Source organism: Caretta caretta, chromosome 13 (genome assembly GCF_965140235.1).
Source record: "Caretta caretta isolate rCarCar2 chromosome 13, rCarCar1.hap1, whole genome shotgun sequence".
Lineage (NCBI taxonomy): Eukaryota > Metazoa > Chordata > Testudines > Cheloniidae > Caretta > Caretta caretta.
Window position 1 is genome coordinate 36,008,134 of NC_134218.1, and position 24,831 is coordinate 36,032,964.

Sequence of the window (24,831 nt, forward strand, 5' to 3'; positions counted from 1 at the left end):
ATATGTTACTTTGGGTGTCACCGCAACCAGCCCTTCAGGTACAACAATAGAAAAGCCAGACAGGGCTAATGGGCCATTAGCAATGACAGTGGACTGTGAAAGAGTTCAGGTTTCAGAGTAGCAGCCATATTAGTCTGTATTCGCAAAAAGAAAAGGAGTACTTGTGGCACCTTAGAGACTAACCAATTTATTTGAGCATAAGCTTTCGTGAGCTTATGCTCAAATAAATTGGTTAGTCTCTAAGGTGCCACAAGTACTCCTTTTCTTTTTGAAAGAGTTCAGTCTTCCTGTGGACTCTCCAGAAAGCCTGCGAAGTATGGCTGCCACAGCCCTGCAGAAACATGGGTCTGAGTCACCTGGTACTGGACCCACCACTTGGAATGCCAATGTTCTTCCACTGGGAGACAAAGGGTTCCTGCCATACACAAGAACTATATAAGGCAGGGGAGTGACATCATCGAGGTTCTCCTCTGCTTCCCCCACCCAAAGAGACACTGAGGACTTTTCTACACTATGCAGCTTTTAGTGACAAGGCTGTGTCGACACAGCCTTGTCGCTAAAAGTCAGCGTGTGTGAATGCTTTTTTGCGGTATTTTGTCAGCCCTGCGAGTGACATAAGCTCTGTTGGCAGGCGCGACAAAGCCGCGTTCACATTGCCTCTTGCATTGGCAAAACTTTTGTCTTTCGCGGGGGCGGGGCTTTTTTAACCACCTGGAAGCTATATTACTGGAGGCAGAAATAACTGACAATCAAACCCAGTGTCTTCATTTTAATTTCAAGGGTCAGTTTCCATATTATACTAAATAAGGAGGATTTCTGGCCACATATTTGTAGATTTACTATGAAACAAGCGATTTTCTGTCCTTACAGAGCATCTGCATGCTTTGCCCTAGGGAGAAGGCTATTGAAAAAGAAAAGCAAACAGGGCAAGGCAGTGAAGTAGCTTTCTACTCCGTAAAGCCTCCATCTCACACACACCACCTGCTAGTAAATGGCTATTAGAAAGAGTTCTGTTTCCCAGTTTGTAATCTGGGGATGGCAACACACTCCTGCCTTTGAACCTGTGAAAGAAAAGCCCTGCAGAGGAGCTCAGCCAGCCATGCTGATGGTGCCAATACTTGACCCCAATTTCCTCCCCCACCTTTAATGGCTGCTTGTCTGAGTGCCCTTAGGAGCCTCAACTAATGAACAGCACCTGGAAACTTGTTTATGCTGCAAACTTTGTTGTCAGTGACTCCCAAGGACTCTGGTGTCTGAGGGCAAAACACCCCCTCCCCCCCCCACACACACACAAATACAGCCTCTGCACTGTTTTGCACACATGCACCCAGCTCCCGCACTGCACACACCCCCTCCACAGTCCCTTCATTGCTCTGCACGCAGAGCGAGCTCCTGCACTGCACTCCCCCACAACCCCTGCATTGCTCTGAACACACACAGCTCCTGCACTCCCCACACAGTCCCTGCATTGCTCTGCACGCACACACACACAGCCCTGATTTCTCCCTCCCCCCCACAGCTCCTGTATTGGAACATCCTACACAGCCCCTGCATTCCTTCCCCCCATACACACATAACCCCTCCTGGGATCCCTTTTTAATTCCATGCCCTGCTAGGGTTGCCACCTGCCCATTTTTTCCCAGGATCATCCCTTCATAGCTCCCCTGGGAAGTCTCTCTGTGTCGAGCCAAAATATGGGGGGGGGGGGGGTTCAGATACACTCAATGAAGCCACACCAGGTGTGTAAGTATAACCGGTTTTATTGCCAAAGTATAATAAGCCTTCATGTGTTACTAAATACGTGCTTTCCACCAAGCAAGCAAGAATCAATGCTTACGCCCCTTCTGCTATGGACGGTCCCGGACCTTCCAGCCTTGTCCTTGAGGGCTCGTAGCAAGCGCTGCTCCAACGTGGGGAATTCCTGGGCACCCACAAGACCAGGGTCTGCAGGTGAGACTGTTCATCTAAAGCAATTTACATAGTCATTTTTATCACCATCTCTTTCTCGGGGGGGGGGGGGGGGGGGTGTTGTATTCACCCACAAGCAAGCTCTGGCAGGAAACACTATTGCACTCTATTCCCACACTCAACACTCTCTGGCCTTCCTTCTCTCTTTACTTGTTTATCCAGTTGAGTGGCTGCAAGCCAGCCTGGCCTGTAAAAGTCAGTTCACGACTAGCTCCCCCTGAACTATTCTGTGACAATAGGCCAAGGTAACTTGTGGTCAGCGCCAATGGTCTGGGAGCCTGGTACGTGCTGCCAGCTGTCCAGTGTGACGGTCTCAGGACCATTGCGGCTGTCCCATGTTTTTGTATCTCAGAGGTGGCAGCCCTACAGACCTCCCAACAGTCCTGGGTTTTGTGGGACTGTCCTGCTTTGACACCTACCCCCATGTCCCATTTGAAGCAGCTCCTGTCCTGTGGGGCTTGCTGGGCTCAGTTTCCCGCTCCAGGCGTTGTGCCCTAACTCCTGGTGCATGGGGTTGAAGCTGTGGTGAGTTCCCTCTGGGGTGCCACTGAGCCCTCTGACCCACCAGCCTGGGCTCCCTCTTACACTATGCTGCTATGACAAGCTGTAGACCACTCCCAGATTTACACTCTCACCAGCATTTGAACAGGCAGGGACACTCAGTTACATGCAGGGTGACCAACCGCTGCATGAACCAACAACAACAGAGAGGCTACAGCCAAGATCGTAATTATGTCATTTTATATGATAATCATCCCCTCATGATGAATATGGGGTGTAGTGTCATGGAACCAATGCTCATATTTAGCCTGGCCCCGTCGACGGGGGAGTGGGGACACAGCCAGGCCAAACATGAACATTGCTGTGACTCCATACAGCAGGAGCCAGAGCACAACACCTGGACTGAGGAGCCTAGTCCAGCCATCCCCCACAGGACAGGAGTTGTCACTGTAGGGAAGTATGCAGTTCCCCTGCAACCTCCCCACCCCACCCCACCAGCCACCCACCCGCTCTGGGGGCAGCTCCCACCCCCAGGCAGCACCTAGCCCCCACATCCCCAGGCCTCCTTTCCCCTGCAAGCAGCACCCATCCAACTTCAGCCACTTGAAATATTAGCAGGTATGATGTGTTAGGATATAGATATTCAGACCTGCCTGTAAAGGCCTATACTTTAAGAATTTAGGTATATGTTTATCATTTAGCTAGTAATAGAATCATAGAATATCATAGAATATCAGGGTTGGAAGGGACCCCAGAAGGTCATCTAGTCCAACCCCCAATATATTTGTATAGAGGTATACAAAGAATCTGTGTAAGGGCCTTCTCTCACTGTGACAGTCTGAGGCCCTGTTCTTAGGCTAAGGCCTTTAGCCAACCAGCAGAGGCAGCCATAAGCTGGGAAGCATTTCGTCACATCCTCACATTCCAAACTAGTCAATATAGGGCTGTTCGGAAGGTGATCCAATCTATCACCTCCAGAAAAAGGGAAGAGCCTAGAACATGTAAAAGGAAATTTAGATTGATAGTTTTCTGTCTGGTAAGAATTCACTTATCAACAGACACAGCTGGGATGTAGTTGTGAAATCCTCACTTCTGTATTGTTTTGTCATTATAGTTCCCACTTTGCTACTGTTTGTTTGCATGGTCTCTGTCTGGTTCTGTGATTGTTTCTGTCTGCTGTATAATTAATTTTGCTGGGTGTAAACTAATTAAGGTGGTGGGATATAATTGATTACATAATCATGTTATATGTTAGGATTGGTTAGGTAAATTTCAGTAGAATGATTGGTTAAGGTATAGCTAAGAATATTAATATATAAATTAGGGGCAAACAGGAAGTAAGTTGGGATTCGAAAATGAGGAAAAAGGAACTTGGATTTAAGCTTGCTGGAAGTTCACCACAATAAACATTGAATTGTTTGCACCTTCAGACTTCGGGTATTGTTGCTCTCTGTTCATGCGAGAAGGACGAGGGAAGTGGGAGAGCAAAGGAATAAGCTCTCTGACATGACCCTACCCCAGGCTGCGCTGCCCACCTAGGGCTGCCAACTTTCCAATTTCTGAAAACAGTACACTCCTGCCTCCGCCCACTCCCCCTGAGGCTCTACCTCCTCCCCAAGGTTCTACCCCCCCCCCCCCCACTCCTCTCCTCTCCAATCAAAACAAAAACACCTAAACCCCAAAGCAGGAATTATTGAAGTGGCATGTTTCCTACCCCCTCTTTCAATCTTAACCTTACCTTCACCAAAATCACATTTAGATTAGGTGAAACATTCCTCTCCACAGAGATCTCTGTGCTGTACAGAGAAAAAGTTCCACAGCTCAACTAGGCAATTCCCATAATAACCCCAACAAAGCAGGGGGTATTGAGCACCCTCTTTAAGACATGATTGTGGGGAAAAATGTAGGGAGAAATAGAGATACTGACTCTACTGAGCTAAACCTCCAGCGCCCCCTCCCCCCCCACCCCCAACACACATATACATGAGAGGTGAGGATGCAGCATATAGTAATTCCACAGTGTTGGAATCCGGAGATGGGGGCGGATTATGGTCTCCGTGTTTCTCCTGGGAGGGGAGTTGGCTCTAGGTCCTGCAGGGAGGGGACGGGGTACATGCCCGAGAAGGAGAGTTAGGCTCAGAGCCAGCCGCTGAAGGGGCTGGCTGGGTACACCTTGGTTCTGGGCTGTGTATGCGGAGGGTGGGAGGGGGTTGGCAGCAAAGTGAAATGCTACTTGCAGCCCTCTCCCACCACCAGGGGGGCCAGCAGAGCCCCTCCACCTTGGGGAGCAGGGATCCTCCCACTGGGGCTGAGCGTGAACCCCCTTCCCTGCAGTCTCCCCTGAGCGCCATGGAGGCTGGGGGGGCGGGAAGGGGGGGAAACGCGTCCTGCCCCGGCCACTCGCCTGTGCAAGACAGGATCTGGCAGCGGGGCTGATGCTGCTGCCACTAGAGGATGTGGCCTGCTGGAGAGGGAGACTCTGTCATGGGCATGCACTGTGGGAAGTAATGGGGGGCATGGCTGCTGGCTGCTGCTCCCCGCTGCTGGCTCTGTGCCTCGATCCCCTTGCAGCGCCTCCCTGCCCACCAGCCCGCCTCCTTGGCCCCAGCTGTTCTGGTGCCCCTGCAGGTGGTAACTGGACTCTTGGAGTCTGATCTGTGTTTTCAGACTGGACACTGTCAGACCAGATTTTCTGGTCGAACACTGGACACCTGGTAACCCCAGGTTGTGCACACCCTGCCATTCACCTCCCCCTGATTTACATCCACTCCCCTGCAACCTGGCCTGTGCTCCCCAAGCCACCCACCTCCCTCCCTCCTGTGATCCTTCCCTGATCTCACACAACCCACCCTACCCGTGCTATCCGCCGCCCCTGCTGCAGAGATCCTTGATCCAACTAGAAACCAAGATGCAAAACATCATTTTTTCCCCCTTTCTTTTTTTGCTAATCGTATTTTTAAGAGGGTGAACAACCTATTTACAGAGGTGACTTTATACAGTGCACAAATCCATTGGCTGTGAGATGTCAAAACTGACCCTGCTTCTCCCATTGCGGGGCTGAAAGATTTTAAATCCTGGTGAAAGTGAGGAGTAAATAATGAATGTGAAATTAACACGGATGAACTTTAAGTGGGGGAGAAATAACTGCAAAGGTAGGATGGAATGGAATGTACCCAATGGAACACACTGGATAACACCAAGAAACACACACACATAGGAGAAACACAAGCATAGATATAGAAGCAAAAACACACCTACACAAAGCTATGCATGTACACACCCATAGAGCTATGCACTCTATGACATTCAGAGATACACACACAGCAAGAGGCACCTACCCACATGTATGTCTGCATGCACACACAAAAGCAAAAGACACAGCTGTGTACACACAGATTTAAACACACATATTGATTTATACACACTGACAACACACAACTATCTAGACTTGTACAAACACATCCATGAATAGTTTGACCCACATACATACACGGAGGCAAACACACACAGCAGGGTACACACTTAGAGACAAACTCACACACACAAATACATTCTCTCACACACAGAGACAACAGTGATAAATGTGTAAGCCATGAAGCAGAGTACAATGGAAGCAGGCCCAGATCCTCAAAGGTATTTAGGTGTCTTTGAGGATCATCTTGGTCCAAGAGTGATGGGATACTACTGTCAGAGGGTGTCAATTTTACAGTCTGAGAGGGACAATCCAAGGGTGAGAGAGGTTTACAGTCTGAGGGCGACAGTCTGTTGGTGAGAGGTTGTGACAATGAAATTGACAATCAGAAGTGACAGGACATTACAGACTAGGATGAGAGGGCAAGACAATCTGCAGGTGACAATCAGAGGGTGATTACATTACAATACCTAAAAGAAATAGCCCAAGTCTGAGGAGAATCCCAGTCCCAGACAATAAGCATTTTTGCTTTTTCCCCCACCGACATATGGGCTAAATTTCCAAGAGGCAGGTGTGAAAGGTGCATTACCAGTTACATCCTCTTCATCTTGTAGGTCCTGCTGGCTCCAGGGTGAGGCTCCAGCTCATTGCTGGGAGAGGAGAAGGTGAAGAAGCTGTTGCCAGATTCGCCCGCAGGTGGGGATGTGGCAAAGAAGGGTTTGAAGTGGAAGTCTCCCTCCCCACACCTGCCCCGGACCGGCGTGGTGTCCCCGGGGAACCTGGCAGCATTACCTAGGAAAGGGGAGTTACAAGGTCAGTTAGATGCTGGATTCTCTATTAGGATACACATTAGTGACTACACTAGTGAGACAATCTGGGGATTGAACATAGAATCTCCAAATCTAAGACCATGAGTGGCCACAGCTTGATTTAAGTGCAGGGGCGAAGGTTGGGATTGTCACAGGAAATGGTGGGATTTGTAGGCCTGACTCACTTAAGCCTTAATTCACTAGCCTGGATTCGTAAACCTTTTGATGGTAAGATAGCAGCCACTAGAGAGAGACAAATGCCAATGCTCAAGAGTCCAGTCCCCAAAATTCATGAGATTTGCTTACAAAATCATGAGGTTCTATAGAAATTTTCCTTCTGGTTCTGTAGCATTTATTGGTCACAATTTCCCTCTTTTCTGTGCAACCATGAGAAACTTATCCTTTTTTTAAAACACATCAAATATCCAGAGACTCACAGTAAAGTTTATGGGTTGGTGACACCACACAGCTAGCTAAGGTTGGAGAAGTTACAAGGGATGTTCAAAGCTTTGGGATTCAGAACATGAATTAACCCATTTTCTGGAGAAATCTCTCTAAGGGGTCGGAAAAGGAGCTTAATCTCCGTGGCCCATTCAGTCCTTGGCATCTCTGCAGAGGCTGCCAAGGAGGGGGCCTGTTAGTGTGAGAGAGGTTTGTAAGGTGGACAACTGTCCCAGCTGGGACCCTATCAACTTGTCTCACACAAAAGTGTCTAATCAAATATTTCACAGCATTTGGAAGTTGCTGATATGGTAGCATTTGGAGACTGACTGCTCTGTGTGAAGTCCTCCTCCTCCAAACACATACACACACATATGTGCCTCCTCCAGCCCTATGGCATGGAAGAAAAGTTCAGTCTTTCTAGCCCACTAAATCCTTGTCCCCTCCACTAACAGTGTCAGTGTAGTGACTCCTTATGCCAGCTTTTGCGTTCTCTGTGAGTAGTGGAATGAGAACCCCCCACAGGTCTTACCCAATGGGAAGCCAAAGATCACAGGCTGAGGCATCATGGGAGGCTCGTGGGCAGCCTCCTGATTAGCCACGGCAATGTTGCGCAGGCGGAGGCTGTCATAGAGGCCCTGGAGCTTCTGGTATTGGCGGTTGCGCTCCATGAGCTTCTCCGAGAGCTCGCTGAACTTCTTCTTGTATTCCTCCAGCACCTTCTTCAGGGAGGAGACCTCACTCTTCATAGAAGTCAGTTCCATGTCCTTGCTCTGCAGCTGCTGAGTGTACACCTTCTCCATCTGCTTCAGGTGTCCCTCGGCCTTGCTGTAGGTGTATTCCTGGTACAGGCGCTCCTGGTGAACCTGCAATGCGGAGGTTATGGCAGGTGTGACAGGCTTCTTTGACCACTGATTGTCAGAGGAAAGTCAAGTCACTCTATTTCAGATATAGTGGCATGACTACAGTGCAACAAAGGAAGGATGGTCTGGAGTTAAGGCACTGGACTGGGACTTAGGAAATCTGGGTTCAGTTCCCACTGCTGCTCCAGACTAGTGACTTTGGATAAGTCACTTAAGTCAATATTCTCAATAGGGACCACTAATTAAGGTGGCCAACATAAGACACCTATAGACTGATTTTCAGATGTACTGAGCACTCCACACACCAGCTGAAGCTGATAAGAGCTGTGGGGTGCACAGCATCTCAGAAAATCAGGTCATATAGCTCTCATTTTGAGTATTCAAACGTGAGGCACCTAAAAATGAGTGGACACTTATGTTGCTTTAATGTCTATACCTCAGTTCCCTACATGTGAAATGGAGATAGTAATACTGGCCTACTGCTCATAGGGGTTGAGGATAATTCATGAATGCTTGTGAGGTGCTTTTACACTGTTGTGGTGAGAGGAAAGAAAAGAGGAACGTGTAACAAAAATCATCAGCAAACATGGAGGGAACCTTCCACAGTGACAGATGAGAAAGAACGGCATGGCTAACAGAGCAATAACGTTTTATACTGACTGTTGAATAGAGAAGGAGGGAGGGAGAAGTGCAAATGCCACACTGGTGATTCTGAACCAGAGTGTGAGTGGCAACCGTCTCAGTGGTCCGTAGGCCACACGACAAAATCAAACAATGCAGGGGGTCAGGAAGGGATAGCTCAGTGGTTTGAGTATTAGCCTACTAAACTCAGGGTTGTGAGTTCAATCCTTGAGGGGGCCATTTAGGGATCTGAGCCAAAAATTGGGGATCAGTCCTGCTTTGAGCAGGGGGTTGGACTAGATGACCTTCTGAGGTCCTTTCCAATACTGATATTTTATGATTCCTTAATCCTATTCCATTCCCTTTGGTTTCTTTCCACATTTTCAGGCCAAAAAATATAACATGGTGGCCCTTTGGAATCACCTAGGTGTCAATTCTGCCCTCCACATATGATATATAGACATCCATAAAGACTGATTATTGGCTCTTTCATTTCTTTAGTAAACAAAATTTCTTCCCAATTATATTTTCAAAGACAGATTTGAAGGTATCTACCTAATTTAGGACATCATCTGAGATGGGTTTACCTGGTATGTCCAGAAGGCTAATGCGCGGGAGCTGATGTCCAGCACAATCTCTGGCCGCAGTCCAGCCAACACCATGGCCTTGTATTCCTCAGAGGGACTTAGCTCAGTGCGAACAATGTCCAGCTTGCCAGAGAGGGTGCTGTTGCAGGCGGGACAGACTGCTGGTGAACGGCTGAATTCCCCACTGCCGTGCTGGTCGCAGAAGATGTGTGAACAAGCTGTGACCCAGGCGTAGCCGGAGAGCTTGACACGGCACTTGCGGTAATTGCACAGCAACATGTCCTCACACATGGACATTTTAATGGAGCCAACAGCAACGGTCTTGCCTCCAAAACATTCACCACCTGGTGGACAAGAATCTGCCACTCAACACGGCAAACCTATAGAGCAAAATAAATATGCAGGCTGGGATTCTCAAAGGGGCTTAAGAGAGTTAGGTGTCCAACTCCCATGGAATTATGGGATTCAGGCATCTAATTCCCTTAGGCTGCTTTGAAAATTCCACTCTATAGTCTGAAGAGGAAACACTGACACTTTTATGCAACATCAAAATCACCAGTTAGATATTTTCTTCAGAAGCCTCTTGCCTCTGTGATGAGAAAATGACCCAATTTTCAAAAGTGGTGGCAACCAAAATCCCCCATTTGGCCACTAAAATGGGCACAGAGTTTCCCCAAATAGCCTTTGAACTAACCTAAGCGTCAATTCTCCTCCCCATTTTTTCAGTAATAGCATGCTGTGACACTTTTGTATTTTTAGTTGATTTTGTACACAAGGAGTTTATAAGTGCGGTGACACTTGAGGATATGCAGGACAAATCAGACTCCTGAAAGGGGTACAGTAATCTGCAAAGGTTGAGAGCCCTTGCTGTAGTGTACCAATGCAGGTTTAGCCTGTACTAATACCAAGGTGTTAGAGCAGGGTGGGGCTCAGTTAGGACTCCTGGGTTCTGTTCCAAGTGTGGGAGAGAAATGGAGCTTAGGGGTAAGGACTCTTAGTTTCTATCCCCTCTTCTGTGAAGGCGGCAGGGTCAAGGTGGCTGGGAGACAATGTTTTCCTCCTGTTGAGCATTTGGTGTTTGCCAGTGGACTACAGGCATGAGTCCATATGGTGGATTTTTATATGTCCAACAGGGTTTCATCCCATGGCAATATTGGGACTTGTGTATGTTAATGTGACACCAGTGGCTGACACCAGTGTCTTTCTTGGTCCATGAAGTGGCCTCTTTAGGGCATCCATCTACAATGGCTTGGCATGAGCCAACATCGCCAAATTTGGCATAGTATAAGCATGCCATGCACCAAAACGGGTACCTCGCTCATCCTTGATTTGACACAATGGGGGTTTGTGGGTAAGCTCCCTGGTGATTTTAGGAGCGTGTGTGTGTATAGGGTAGACGGGGGAGTTGCTCCATTGGGTTTGACAGCGCCACTGAGTCACAAATGGCCCCTCACAAAATGGTGGCTGTACCTTGGCGCCGCGTGAGGTGAATTTCACACACGTTGATATTTGGTGGCAAGACTGACATGGGGCAGAGTTAGTATCACCCCAAATAATATGGGGGCTAGTCTCTCATTAAACCGGCTTTTTTAAACCACGCAGCAGTTAAAAGCGGTTGGAGGCAGGAAGTGGCGGGAAAACGAGCAACTGCCCTTGGCGGGTAAGGCCTCTGCGCGTACGCCGCTGCTTCACTGCACTTCCCCCTCGCCCAGGAGCATTGCGGCCCCACCCCCACTCCCTCCCCCTCGCACCCGCCAATGGCAGCTCCTCCCGTCAACTGCCCAAAATGTCCTTCGTAGGAGGACGGGAGGGGGCGGAGGAGGAGTGGGACGTACCATTGTAGAGAAGGGGGGGAAGAGGAGCAGGTGCGCAAAATCCATCTAGCTCTTCAGAATTTGCTGCAAAATACTTTAGCTAGAGGCTGGTATCCCAAAACGTGCCAAAGTGTCTCAGTTTGCTGTTTAAACAAAATAATCCCCTTCTACGGAAATGGTTTGGTCTGAAAGTTCCTCCCTGGCTTCTGCCCAGTCACTGTGGGAAGAGGGTGACAGGTGCGGGGGAGGGGGCATGATATGGCAAACTGAGCCCCAGCAGCATGCAACCTTCCCTGCTGACAAGCACAGACAGGCAGCCCCTGTGCAGAGAGTGCTGCTGAGCTGGCACCCAAGCCCCACTTCAACAGAGCACCTACATGCTTGCTCCCCTTCCACGTTGCTGCCGGCACCCAGTGCCGAGAGGCTGAAAACAGCTTGAGTTGGTTCGTTACCCGGTGTGCTACACCCAATAATCACAATGGGGTGGAGAAGCAGAAAAGTTTATTTGCAGCTGCTGAGAATCATAGAATATCAGGGTTGGAAGGGACCTCAGGAGGTCATCTAGTCCAACCCCCTGCTCAAAGCAGGACCAATCCCCAATTTTTGCCCCAGACCCCTAAATGGCCCCCTCAAGGATTGAGCTCACAACCCTGAGTTTAGTAGGCCAAGGCTCAAACCACTGAGCTATCCCAAAAAGGTACAGGGAGAATAAAATCTCAAATCCTGCACACAGAGCAGGAAGTTACACAGGCTTTTATACATCCTTTTTCCCAGCATACTTATCCAATAGCAAGCTGCCCCAAGTATCCATATAGCCAGCCAATCCAGTTCCCAGCTAGTTCCCTGATTCTCTGTATCATTTGTTAAACTATACATAAAGCTGCTTTATTCAGCATTGTTCTTCCATATCTCCCCTGTTTGGCCTTGCTTAGTTTCAGGCAGTCTGACTCTGCAACATATTGTTGCAGATTCTCAGCATAACTGCTGTGTGTGCCTCCAGGCGGGGGGACCAAGGACACTTGGGCCTAGTACGCAGAGCTGCTGCGAGTGCCTCCAGGCAGGAGGGGGGGCCAAGGACACCTGGCCTAGTGCGAGGGGGCTTCATCGACACTCGTGGTCTTCCATCCCCTCGAGTTACCTAGTGGCCATGCCCCAGTGTCCCCAACAACGTCAACAGGGCACCCGCCCACCCACTCGTCATCCACATGAAAATGGCACCCATGGGTTCCCAGTGTAAATGGCCCCCCACACCTACTCCCCATTCCACGTCAACAGGGCACCACATGCCAGCTCCTGACCCACATCAAAATGGGATCCCAGTGAAAACAGCACACATACATCCGCTCCCTAACCCACATCAAAATGGCACACAGAGCCGAAATGCATATCAAAATAGCACTCACACAGAGCGCCCCCCCGAACCCACATCAAAACTGCATCCATGGTCCCCCATAAAAACCTTATCAAAATGGCACCCAGCCACACACTGCCCTCTCAACCATCAAAACAGCACCTATAGGATCCTACTAAGAGCCATGTCAAAATGGTGCTCTTCTGCATGATATGGGCAATACATGAGCAACCATTTCTTTATTGACAGGTTTCAGAGTAGCAGCCGTGTTAGTCTGCATTCGCAAAAAGAAAAGGAGGACTTGTGGCACCTTAGAGACTAACAAATTTATTTGAGCATAAGCTTTCGTGAGCTACAGCTCACTTCATCGGATGTATTCAGTGGAAAATACAGTGGGGAGATTTATATACATAGAGAACATGAAACAATGGGACCCTGCCTCCAACTTTTGGATGGAGCTGCTGCTTCTGGAAAGGGCCAGGTTTGAACATGTGACAGCGGGTGATTTCAGATTCAATTTCCCAGGATGCTATAAGACATCCCCATTTGTCCTGGTCTCACCTCCCCCATTCCCTGCCCCAAAAATGACCAGGTCATAAAATAACTCCACGTGGATTCAATCAGCCACACAACCTGATAACTGCAAACCTTACCATCTGGTTTGGAGGGTTCGATGCTGTTATATTGGACTATTTTGTTAATTTGGATTTAACTTGCTGGTTTGCACATTTCATTGCTTCTGTAGGCTGAGCTTATTGTACACATCAGGGACTCTGCATTTCTCCATGAGCACCCTGTATGCCACCCTCCCATCTCCCTCTAATTCAGGGGCTCCCTGCACCTCCCACGATGCCAGCAGCTGCTCCCTAGATTCTGTGCACTCCCAGTTCTTCTCCCTTCCTCCCAATACTGTGGGCTGTGTGCTATTCAGGGTGCCAAATGTTAAATTCTGTTGGTAGGACACACAAATTAGACAGGGACATTGTTATGGGGTGTCATAACCATAAGGATAGCCTAAAATTCCTCCTTACCTGTAAGGGGTTAAGAAGCTCAAATAACCTGGTTGGCACCTGACCAAAGGAACCAATGGGGACAAAAGATACTTTCAAATCTGGGGGCGGGAGGAGAGGCTTTGTTTTGGGTTCTTTGTTTCTGTGTTCGTTCGCTCTTGGGACTAAGAGGGACGGGGCATCAATCCATGTCCTCCAAACCATTCTTAACCAGTCTCTCATATTACAGAAATTGGAAGTACAGCCAGGCAAGGCGAATTAGTTTATCTTTGTTTTCTCAACTTGTGAATTTTCCCTTTCCTCGAGGGAGGTTTATCCCTGTTTTGTTGTAACTTTGAAACTAAGGCTAGAGGGGGTTCATCTGTGTTTTCTGCATCTTTTGTTACCCTGTACAGTTATCTTCTAACCTGATTTTACAGAGGGGATTTTTACCTTTTCTTTTTTAAAAAATAAAATTCTTCTTTTAAGAACTGATTGATTTTATTTCAGTGTCCAAAGATTCAGGAATTTGGGTCTGTGTTCACTTTGTAACCAATTGGTTAGGATATTATTCTCAAGCCTCCGCAGGAAAGGGGGTGTAAGCGTTTGGGGGGATATTTTGGGGGAAGAGGAACTCCAAGTGGTCCTTTCCCTGATAGTATAAATCACTTGGTGGTAGCAGCATACTGTTCAAGGACAAGGTGGAATTTGTGCCTTGGGAAAGTTTTTAACCTAAACTGGTAAAAATAAGCTTAGGGGGTATCATGCATGCAGATCCCCACATCTGTACTCCAGAGTTCAGAGTCCCATATAACCCAGGACCGTCTAAACTCAAAACCACACGTTGCTGAATTCAGTTCACACAGCCCTAGCATTCAACTCCATCTCTCTCACTGCCTCCCAGCTGTTCAGCACAAGAACTGTAATATGTAGAAGACCTGCAGTGGTGGCTGCCCACTCAGTGGGAAAGGATCTACATCTGTTTATTTGGGGCGGAGAGAAAAGAGAATGATAGAGGAAGCCAACATTGGGAGCACAAAATAAGGGTCTGAGCTAGTGTCAGACGAGTCTGCACCTACAGGGTGAGGGAGACATAGTTTAAATACGCTTAAGTTAAGGATTTTCAAATCTATGGCATTTGCCTGTTAAATTCCCATTAATTTTTTGAATGGGAACCGAGTGTCCAAATCCTGAGCACATTTGAAAATCTCAGCGTAACCTAAACGGTGTTGGTAGTAGAAAACAGACAGTGGACACGGGAGAGTAAATTCACAGAAGAGTGGAAAGTAATTTTGGACCCAGCAGTAAATAGACCGATGTTGATAATCATCCGGATCCTCAATTTTGTACAAGCCCATGGATATTACAATGACTAGGAACTTTAAAAATATCTGGGCAGACATTGTATCTCAGACATGAGGTCAAACCCTAACTCACTTTACAGAAAGGGCAACTGAAAAGCCTTCAGATAGCAATGGATTAGGGATGGGATTTTCAAAAGGTGCCTAAAACAGCATATCATCTAACTCCCTTAAGCCTCCTGTGAAAATCCCAACCACAGCCACGACTGACCTGGGCTGAATTCAGACCAGTGGATTAGAGTTGAGAAAGCTCCATTTCCCCCTCAGTTCTACCACTGTCCGTTTGTACAAAAAATACCCAACTCTTACACATCCATTCTAGTTTAATTATCCTGGTTTTAGTACAGCCTTTCCTGGACATAACTTCAAAGAGTCCTTGTAATACAGATCAGAGACAGGGCAAATCTTTTAATCTTCAGGCCCCAAATTCTCTCTTACAGTTGATGCTGGTGGAGAGAAAGATACATTTTCCTTGAAGGTTCATCTCAAATCATCCCTGTAAAGATAAGGAATCTCAGTATTAAAGATGCAGAATGCAGCACACAACTGCCTCTTAGAAAACTAGATAGCTTAACTGTACTAACTCCTCCCAGCTGAGGCCAGCATAGCTCCTACTGCTTCAGCTCAGGCAATCTTTCAGCTCACATAGTAATTTTACAGTCTGGTTACCGTAGCCAACTGCCTAAAGTTTACAGAGAAATAGGTACAGAGCAGGTGGTTTTTCAACCCCATTTCTTTCCCTAAAAGTCCAGTCCCCTTCTGCCTCTTTGAGTGTCTGACCCCGCAAAATTCAGAAGGTGCCAACGGACGGCCAAACCCATCCAAGAGCACTCTGAGTGAAGAAAGGCCAAGTTTCATCTGCGATGACACAAAATCCCACTGCCCATGGCTCATGGCAGCAAGAGGAACAGTCATCGCGGCCACTCTCCCTTAAATGAGCAGCTCTGAAAGCAACAGGATTCTCTAGAGAGATACACCATGAATTTCTCTAAAGAGCAAACCTTTACTAAGCAGTTTCCTTACTAAAATCCTGCAGAAAGGAGTTCCTGTTCATGTGTGCAGAAAGATACAGCTTTCTGAAAGCATCTGCAGCTTCAGGTACTGAAAGACGGCCTGGCAATGTTTGGAAGATCAGTTCAGAGACTGGTTTCAGAGTAGCAGCCATGTTAGTCTGTATCCGCAAAAAGAAAAGGAGTACTTGTGGCACTTTAGAGACTAACAAAATGTATTTATTTATATCTCTAAGGTGCCACAAGTACTCCTTTTCTTTTTAGTTCAAAGACTGTCACTGAATGCGGAACGCATGTTATACTCTATGCGGGACATTTGTTAACTGCCGTGTCTGCCACAGTACCTCTTTCTTGCCCCATACCTGCCCCCATGGTGACATTGGCGGGGGGTGCCAATATGGGGCCATGCTAACCAACTGGATGGATACGAACTTCCAACAGCACTTACATCTGTGATTCCTATAAGGGATCCAGAGCGAGGAGGGAGAAGAGAAACCAGCCAATTTTGTTTTCAGAGTTCCTGCCCCTACAGATACAAGGAGGAAATGTTTCCAGGTCAACGGAGAGAGAGAGAGAGAAGAAGGGGGAGGGGGAAGAGCTACCAACTGCATGGAAAACTTTTCCTTGCATCTATGCCCCTCCTTCATTTGCACAAAAACCAGATCCATGTTTCTGAAGAGTTTGCATGGATCTGCTACTTATTCTTCTCACTGCCTGGGACTTTATCCATTGGAGACCATTAGAACATCAGCTTTCCCCCAAATCAGATGTCAGCTGCAGGTGTTTGTTTCATTAGTCTGCTCAGGGCATGTGTACAATCAGGGTAGATCAGGTGAAACACGGACTGAACATGCGGTTCATCACAGCAGACCCCTCCTAGTCCTACAAGTGGCGATGTGGTTGCCCCTCCCACACACAAACCTCCACCCAGGACTCTGAAACCTCAAGTGGTTGAGAATTTTAGCTGCTTCCTCACCCAACTTCCTCGTGTTCCAACATGAGCTCCCCAACTCTACCTACAAAAAGAAGACGGATAAAATCCCTGCATGCATAAACAGGGGAGTATCCAGTAGAAGCAGGGAGGTGATTTTACCCATGTATATGGCACTGGTGAGTCTAATACTGGAATACCGCATCCAGTTCTGGTGTCCCAATTTTAATACGGACGCTGAAAAATTGGAGACGGATACCTTTCTAGGAGGGATGCTTTACGCAAACACAATCAGTGGGATTGCTAGGTGAAATTCTCCAGCTGGTATTAAACTGGAGATCAGACTAGGCAATCTAGAGGTTCCATCTGGCCTATGAAGATCTGGCTTTTCAATAAGGCCATACGAGCAGCTTCTAAGGGCATAGCCGTTCCAGCCAGGGAAATGGCGCAGTGAAGTTAACTCGAGACGCAGTGGGGTGAGAAGGGCTCATGCAGGGAACTATTTTAAAGCAGCATACGTGGAGACGGGGGGCTAATGGTTGAGTTTTAGAAATGGGAAGGAGTCAGGGAGTCATAGGGAATTACTAGGTGACTTTCTATGCCCCCTGCGATGCAGGAAGTCAGTCTAGATAGTCATAATGTTCCCTCCTGGCCTTAAATATTGACCCCCATCTACTAGATTTCATTGCAGGCACAAAATGGGAGAGGGAATTAATGCTTCTCTCCATCCTTGATGTAGTTGGGTCTGTTCAGGGCACGTGTCATCAGGTGAAAGATGGACTTAACATACTCATGGCAGACTCCACCCATGCCCTCAAACCCAGCTGTGACACCACCAATGGCAAAGCACAGAGCGGTCTCATGGGTCCGAGAAGAAATGCCTTGAGGGGAGAGCCGGCCCTCAACACCCACTCTCAAGATAGTTGTGTGGTTAAAGTTCTGGACTAGGACATCTGGGATCAGTTCTCAGCTCCGCCACAGACTCCCTGGGAACCTCAAACAAGTCCTTTTAAATCTCTGATTTTGGTGCCTAACTCCACTGGGCTCCTTTGAAAAATCTCAGCCGTCAGCTCTCTGTACCTCAGTTCCCCATCTGTAATGCTGATGCTTCCTGTCTTCCATCCTTTATAACCTAAGCAGACAAAGTCAACAAAAATCTTTGTAACAGGGATGGTTGCTAAGCGTCTGTACAACCCCCAACACAGAAGGGCCTCTAGGCAACAGTGTAACATAACTAATAATAAAACAGTGGATGGGCCCCATCAAGTGAAGCATCCTGCCTCCAGCAACACACCTCTGGCTACTCCCCGCTACCCCTCACAGAGATCAGAGCAAGCCCTGAAAGCACAGGAGCTGATTATCCTTATCTCAGCTCATGTAGGCTGTAAAAGCACTCAGTCTCTTTTCTTTAAGGCCCTACTCAGCAGAAAACCCTTACCCTACTGTACTTGGTGCTCAGATCCGGGGTGTTTCATTTCAGCCCATTTTCAAGATTCAGTAACTTCATTTGTCCACTTCAGCCCCAATCGTTTCGTGGGGTTGGGGTGTCAGTCTCCAGCCTCTCCACCACCTGAAACAGGCAAAGAAACATTCATAAGACCATGATCCACAAAGCCTCTTCCTCTGCCCTGCTGCTGCAGCTATACCAGAGATCAGAGTTGCTTCTGGACCCATCTAAACTGAATTCCCCAGCACACCACAGGCCAGTTCTACCTGGGCACATCTAGGCAGGAAGAGCTAGCACTGTACATGGAGGAGAAGACAGCAGGACTAAAACGAAGTCACTTCTAGGGTGAAGAGAGACAGTCAGAGCAAAGTGCAACAGGAGAAGGGAGGGGAATATTTTAGCACAGTGGTTCTCAACTGGGGGCGCGCGGCTGGTCCATTAAGCAGGGCTGGCACTAGGCTGGCTGGGGCCCAGGACAGAAAACTCGGAGCCTCAAGCCCCACAGAGCTAACACCCTGTTGGGCAGAAGCCACTCCCGCTCCACTGAAGCCCAGCCCCCCCAACCCCTGCTGGGCCCTGGAGTTTTTATAACATGTTGTGGGGACCTCAAAAAAAAAAAAAAGGTTGAGAATCCTTTTTTAGCAGACAACTGGCCAAGCTCCCTATGCACCTATGCTAACAAAAGATCCCATGGCCCTTTTAATGTCCACAGTGAGCAGACAGGATCTCAAATTTTGTTAAGGCCTCAAGCAAGAGACCTGAACAGCTTCAGACCAATAGCGTTAATTTATCTGCAGTGGAAGGGGAAAGAGATGAACCAATCCTGGACACTGAGGATTTAAAACCTGATGTTTACATCACTAAGGCAACACCAGTGTGAAGGCCTGGAGACTCGCACAGGCTAGTAGGTTAGCAAGGCCCAAAAGCCACAAGTCATTCCTACTACACTCCATGATCGTAGCTGAATGCTGGATCCGTCAACACAACTCGTAACAGACACTTGTATAAAGTCAGAGCTGAAAAACATCTGCTACAATCCAAAGGCCAGAACTGAAGATTTGACACGGCTCAGCCTGCACTAATTGGGGGAAGGGAGACAGTCTGGCAGGCTGTGATGAAGTGGAGATTTCCCCTTGTTATGTTGTATGTGAGTCTTACTGTTTTGCATGAATGCTGTGCGCGCCTCACTTTCCCTTTGTATTGCACCCATGTCTAGGTGGTGGGTATAAGCATGTGAGACTTTTGTGGGGGTTGCTCCAGCTGCCTGCACGGATGCTATGGCCACCCCTTCATAACCTGAGACCCAGGAGGGGGATGCGACCAGGTGACTCTTGGACTGGGAAGGAGACAAAGGCTGGAGGAGGAGCAATGGGCAGTGCAGGGGCCAGGCAGCTGGAAGCTAGTTGCTCTCTGCTGGCTTGGGGCACAGGAGATGGACTTGGCTGAAAGTCATTGATTTGTGCGCTAACAAGTTCTGTTCTACGCTGTGTTCCTGTCGATGAATAAACCTTCTGTGTTACCGGCTGGCTGAGAGTCATGTCTGACTGCGGAGTTGGGGTGCAGGGCCCTCTGGTTTTCCCAGGAGCCCCGCCTGGCGGACTCGCTGCGGGAAGCACATGCTGTGGAAGGGGATGCTGAATGCTCCTAGGTCAGACCCAGGAAAGTTGAAGCTGTGTAAGCTTCTTGCCCTGGAGACAGTATGCTCAGAGAGAGGAGGCTCCGCCAGAGTCCTGACTGGCTTTGTAGGGAGCAGTTCCAGAGCATCGCCCGGGGACTCTGTGACACAGGCCTAATCCTGCCCTGATCTACCTAACAGGAATACTCTGGAATCCTCTCTCCAGGTTGGAAATTATAGTCTTGGTACAGCCCTTAAAGAGAGGTAGGCAAATAAAACCCAGGACTCCCAGTCCCCCTTCTCTACAGCTAGACTGGACTTCCTTGCTCTCACCCAGGGGTGGCCAATCTGAGGCTCGGGAGCCAGATGCGGCTCTTCAGAAGTTAATATGCGGCTCCTTGTATAGGCACAGACTCTAGGGCTGGAGCTACAGGCGCCAACTTTCCAGCATGTTTGGGGGTGCTCACTGCTCAACCCCTGGCTCTGCCACAGGCCCTGTCCCGACTCCACCCCTTCCCGAGCCTGCCGTGCCCTGGCTCCTCCTCCCTCCCCCCCCAGAGCTTCCTGCATGCCATGAAACAGCTGATTTGGCTGGGGGGGGGGAGGAGGAAGAGGAGAGGCAGGCGCTGCAGGGCTGCCAGTGGTTGGGAGGCCCGAGCGGGGAGTAGGGGGGGGGGGCTGATGGGGGACTGCTGACCTATTACTGTGGCTCTTTGGCAATGTACACTGGTAAATTCTGGCTCCTTCTCAGGCTCAGGTTGGCCACCCCTGCTCTAACCACTAGTTCACACTCCCCCAGAGTTGGGAATAGACTTCTGGGGTTCTGACTCCCAGCCCCCCTGTCCTAACCCACTATAGTTGCCCCTAGATTTCGACAGTTTTGCTGTTATGTTGAGTTTAGTTCCCTGGGAAAGGGATTTCCCTTCCTCTGTAAAAAGCCTATCTCATACCAGCTCATTGCTCCCCGTATCTGGAACATGGCACTGGTCCAAAGCAATTGTTTCCTCCCAGCTCAACAGTTCAATTTTCAGCCTAAAATGAAGGGATACAAACAGTGGTTTAGGATACACAGACCAAAACCTGGCAACTCCACCACAGCTATGTCAGAAAAGAGGTTACATTAGAGACAAGAGTGTAAAAGCTTCTACAACAGGATATTCCCACCTTTAGGGGTAAGCAGCAGCAAGTCCCAATAATGCAGAAGCTACACTCTCTAAAATTAATACAGTAATGAGGGGTGTTAGGAAAATTTTAACACGAAGCAGTTATGTCAACCGAACCAAAGTTAGGCCAATGCAGGAATGCTAGGAAAGTTCCTGAATGAGATAGGCAGGATGAAAGAATGCTTGTTAAGTTGCAAGGAGTGAATTAAGGAGGAGACCTGCATTATCGCGCCAGATGTTCTGAGAATGAGAAGGAGACACACTGTCTCCACTCCCTGTTTCTGTTTCATGTATGCTCTTAACTCCTTGTCCCCTGTTTGACAACTGGATTGATAAGAAAGTTGGGGAGGCATAACGACTTGCAAAAAGCTATATACAATAGGGGATAGGTATGCGTGCATGATAAAGAACTTTTAACTAACAAAGGGGAGCGGAGTTTGGGCTATTTCATGAATAATCTGTGCCACGACGGACCTGTCTATAAAAACCTATTAGTTTTGCCTAAGAGGTAGCTGGTTCTCTTTGGAGATGGGCTGCTCTCTATTGTTGTGTGCACTCTTCAATGAAGAGCTTATACTTGGACTTTGCTGGTGTTGCCTGTCTCTCTGCGGTCAGACAACGAACCGTGCCGTCTGGGGTTCAAGTCCCTGACAATTGTTTGTCCTTCTCTAGATCCTTCCTTCCAAAAATGTTGAACAGTGAGGCTTTCAGAGGACCCTAAGGAAGTTAGGTACCTTACCCCCCCTTAGGCTCCAACAATCCAATGCCAAGTGCTTTACAAATATTAATTCTCATCCGCCCTGCGAAGTCAATATCATCCCCATTGTATAGATGGGGAAACTGAGGCACAGAGTGGCAAATGACTACCCTCAGGTCACCAGCAAGTGGCAGAGCCATGAATATAACCAAATGAAGGTCAGTCTTACATGGCGCCACCTCACAATCTCTTCCTGGTGATGTAGGGCACTGCTATTCTCCAAATTTTACAGCTAAAGAATTGAGGCATTGGGCCAGTTTTTAAAATGTCTGTGGGCACCTAAAGACACAGAATGAAATCAGTAGGTGTTAGGAACCTACATGTTTCTGAACATTCCACTACATATCTATCTGTATCTTTAGTGCCCAAGTACCTGTAAAAATCTGGCACAGAGAGACTAAGACTGGCACATGGTCACACAAGAAATTTGTGGTGGAGCCAGAAATTAAGCCCATGTCTCTCAAGTCTGCTGAGTCCTCCTTCCTCTCAGCCTCTTCCGCATTTACACTTCTAGTCTCAGCTCTTCCTGACTGACTTTATGGCTTTTAAAACCAGAGTGAACACAGGGACAGAAAGCAGACTATAGGGAACAATCCTACATTGACCCCAAGAAAACAGGCCTGTTAGGCCACCCATCCTATGTAGCTCCAATCTTCTGTGTTAGAACAATCCTTAATTGAACCCATTGCTGCCCTGAATCAGCCTCCAGACTTTATCCCATTGCCTCATTTGCAGATCCAACCCCCCAGAGCAAGGCACAGAATCTTTCTGGGAAAGCCTGGCTGCTTGCAGCCTATGGTGTTTGCATTCTGTATCTGACATCCTTTGAGGCTTCATAGATCCTGGGCTCAAGGAGTATCTTTCTGACCTGTATAAAAGTGATTGGCTTCCTTTACCTTGGTAGATGCAAAGAGTCTTAAGATGCTACAGATCAGGTAAAGGTTGCTGACAGGGATGGCTCAAAGGCTATGAAGTACCCAACCACCTGTAGCTAATAAGGGGTCAAAACAGATGCAGAAACAACAATATTTAATAATTTTCTCTTTTTCTAGTAACTCCCATTCCAGATTGGAGTGTTTTTTATAATCATAATCATTAATGAATCATGCTTCCTTATGAAGTACTATTCACATTGTACAGTTGGGGAAACTGAGGTACAGAGAGGCACAGGCAAAGTAGCTTGCTCAAGGTCACCCCTGGGTCATCTTCAGAGCCAGTAATAGGAGTCCTGACTCCCAGCTCACCTACCATAAGGCCCCTCTACCCTCCCAGTGCTGGGGTAGAACCCAGGAGTCTGACTCCCAGCCCATCCATCATGAAACCCATTTTTAAAATGGGGTCTGGAGAGCACCCGAGCTTCAGCAAAGGCACTATACAAGCAGACAGGCGTTTTACCACGAGAGCCACATTGGGCTCAAGATAGCCTCTGAATTGCACGGTGTGTTTCAAAGCCAGCAGAGCCCACTCAACTTTCTTCTCTTGTAACTAAACTTCCATATACTTCCTTCAGTGGAGTTTCACCGGCAAATTATAAAGTGGGGAGAAAAGCCAGAGCAAAATTGAGGCCTGGAGCGACGTTCAACTCCCACCCTTTCCCCCAACACATCCACCACACACGGAGTGGTCAGCTTCACCATTACCACCAGCAGCAGCATTTCTGAACCCCAAGTCAAACCCGCTCCCAGCTCATTCCGCACCCCGAAAGAGGCTGCTAGTCCTAGAACACACAGCGGAAGGCACCTTCCGAACCCTGCCCCCGCCGCAGCAAGGACGTCCTTTGTTCAGCCTTCACCGGCTCCCCCACCATGTGCTTTTTCCTCTTAAAGGGACACACACTTGTACATAAAACTCTTGCTGTTTATTATGGTTTGGTTATAGCAGGAGGAGCGGGTCTCAGGACTTTGCTCTCCCTCCCGGAGCTGGGAGTAGAGTCTACTGGATTAAAGGGCAAAACTAAGCGTCAGAACTCCTGGGGTCGCTTCCGAGCTCTGCAGCACACTCCCTGCCTGCCCTGAAACAAGTCACCAAATCATGCGGGGGGGAGGACTAAGGAAAAGCCTTTCTGCACCACATATAGTTTAACATTTATTCCAAACCTAACACATGGGTGGATGGCAAAAATTAAATTCAGATTAGCAAAGGATTCAAAACGAGCTAAAGATCTTGCAACTTACCAAGCATGCCGGTCTGGGAGTACAGGAACAGCAAGCACTGTGGGTGAATGATGATGAAAGAGACAGAAACAAAATGAGAGGATGTGGTAGGTGGGACAGGAAAGAAAGCAGCTTTTGCAATTGGCTGAGAGCATACGCCAGTCCTTCTCTCATTTCCCTGAATCAAGACCAGATGCAGGCTAAATGGTGGAGAGGGATAGTTCAGTGGTTTGAGCATTGGCCTGCTAAACCCAGGGTTGTGAATTCAATCCTTGAGGGGGCCATTTAGGGATGTGGGGCAACTATGGGGGATTGGTCCTGCTTTGAGCAAGGGTTTGGACTAGATGACCTCCCTTCCAACCCTGATATTTTATGATATTCAAAACTGCCTAGCAGACATGTTTACCATTTCTAGAAGTCAGCCCACTTATTTAGGAGGCTAAATCAGGATTTCAGAATCTAAATTTAAGGCTTCTGGTTTTGAAAATTTAGCCTTGGAATTTTGGGGTCATTTTGATCCCCAAATCCCTTACAAATAGTGTAATATCAATAAACCTATTTCACATTTATATAGCACTTTGGATTTTCCTCATTCTGAATTCCAGGACTGGAAAATACAGAAAGATACTGGGAGGAGAGAGCCAAGTTTCTAAAGGTTGTTTAGGAGCCTAAGGTGCTGAAAAGCACCTAGTGCAGTGGTTCCCAAATGGGTTTGTGAACCCCTGGGGGTTCGCAAAATGTTACAGGGGGTTCTCAGGAAAATATTCCCTAATGGCAGACAGAGCTGTCTCTAGGGACCCCGGGCAGCACAGGACCAGCCGCCCTGAGCCCCTGGACTTCCCAGAGCTAACCAGATCAAAGCAAGCATATCTGTCACACTGAGGAGATTTAAACTTCAAGACTCCTTATAAGAAATGGAAAGGGGGGTGGATATTTTCTGCTATGTTTAAAATTAAATAGACAGCTAGTATTGTTTTTAAAATGATTATGAAGAACAAGTTTAAGCTTTGTTGTAACATGCGTTGTTTTTCTGGATTG

General features: G+C 48.0%; 1 protein-coding gene and 2 non-coding genes across 8 annotated transcripts in view; all 3 read right to left on the bottom strand.

Moving 5' to 3' along the window:
- The window catches only part of CCNB1IP1 (cyclin B1 interacting protein 1), a 43,537-nt gene extending 19,237 nt beyond the window's left edge, over window positions 1-24,300 (bottom strand). For 2 of the 6 annotated variants that reach the window (XR_012664755.1, XR_012664754.1), the window contains exons 1-3: window positions 9,203-9,558; window positions 7,664-7,997; window positions 6,471-6,673 (exon numbers count right to left, since the gene is read on the bottom strand). Coding sequence is in view for 1 of the 6 variants with exons in the window: in XM_048834884.2 (XP_048690841.1) it covers window positions 6,474-6,673; window positions 7,664-7,997; window positions 9,203-9,499 (831 nt within the window). In the remaining 5 variants the exon portion in view is untranslated. Of the gene's footprint in view, window positions 1-1,742; window positions 1,965-6,470; window positions 6,674-7,663; window positions 7,998-9,202; window positions 9,583-12,678; window positions 15,214-16,175; window positions 16,254-18,096; window positions 18,229-20,670; window positions 20,753-23,814 lie in introns of those variants that run through there. The other 4 variants (XR_012664756.1, XR_007354418.2, XM_048834884.2 and 1 more) reach the window with 4 other exon arrangements.
- Window positions 15,487-15,634, bottom strand: LOC125629486 (small nucleolar RNA SNORA79). The gene has a single exon (XR_007354425.1). It is a non-coding gene; the product is annotated as a small nucleolar RNA SNORA79 (small nucleolar RNA).
- Window positions 16,522-16,599, bottom strand: LOC125629488 (small nucleolar RNA SNORD126). The gene has a single exon (XR_007354427.1). It is a non-coding gene; the product is annotated as a small nucleolar RNA SNORD126 (small nucleolar RNA).
- Window positions 24,301-24,831: the final 531 nt, after the last annotated feature.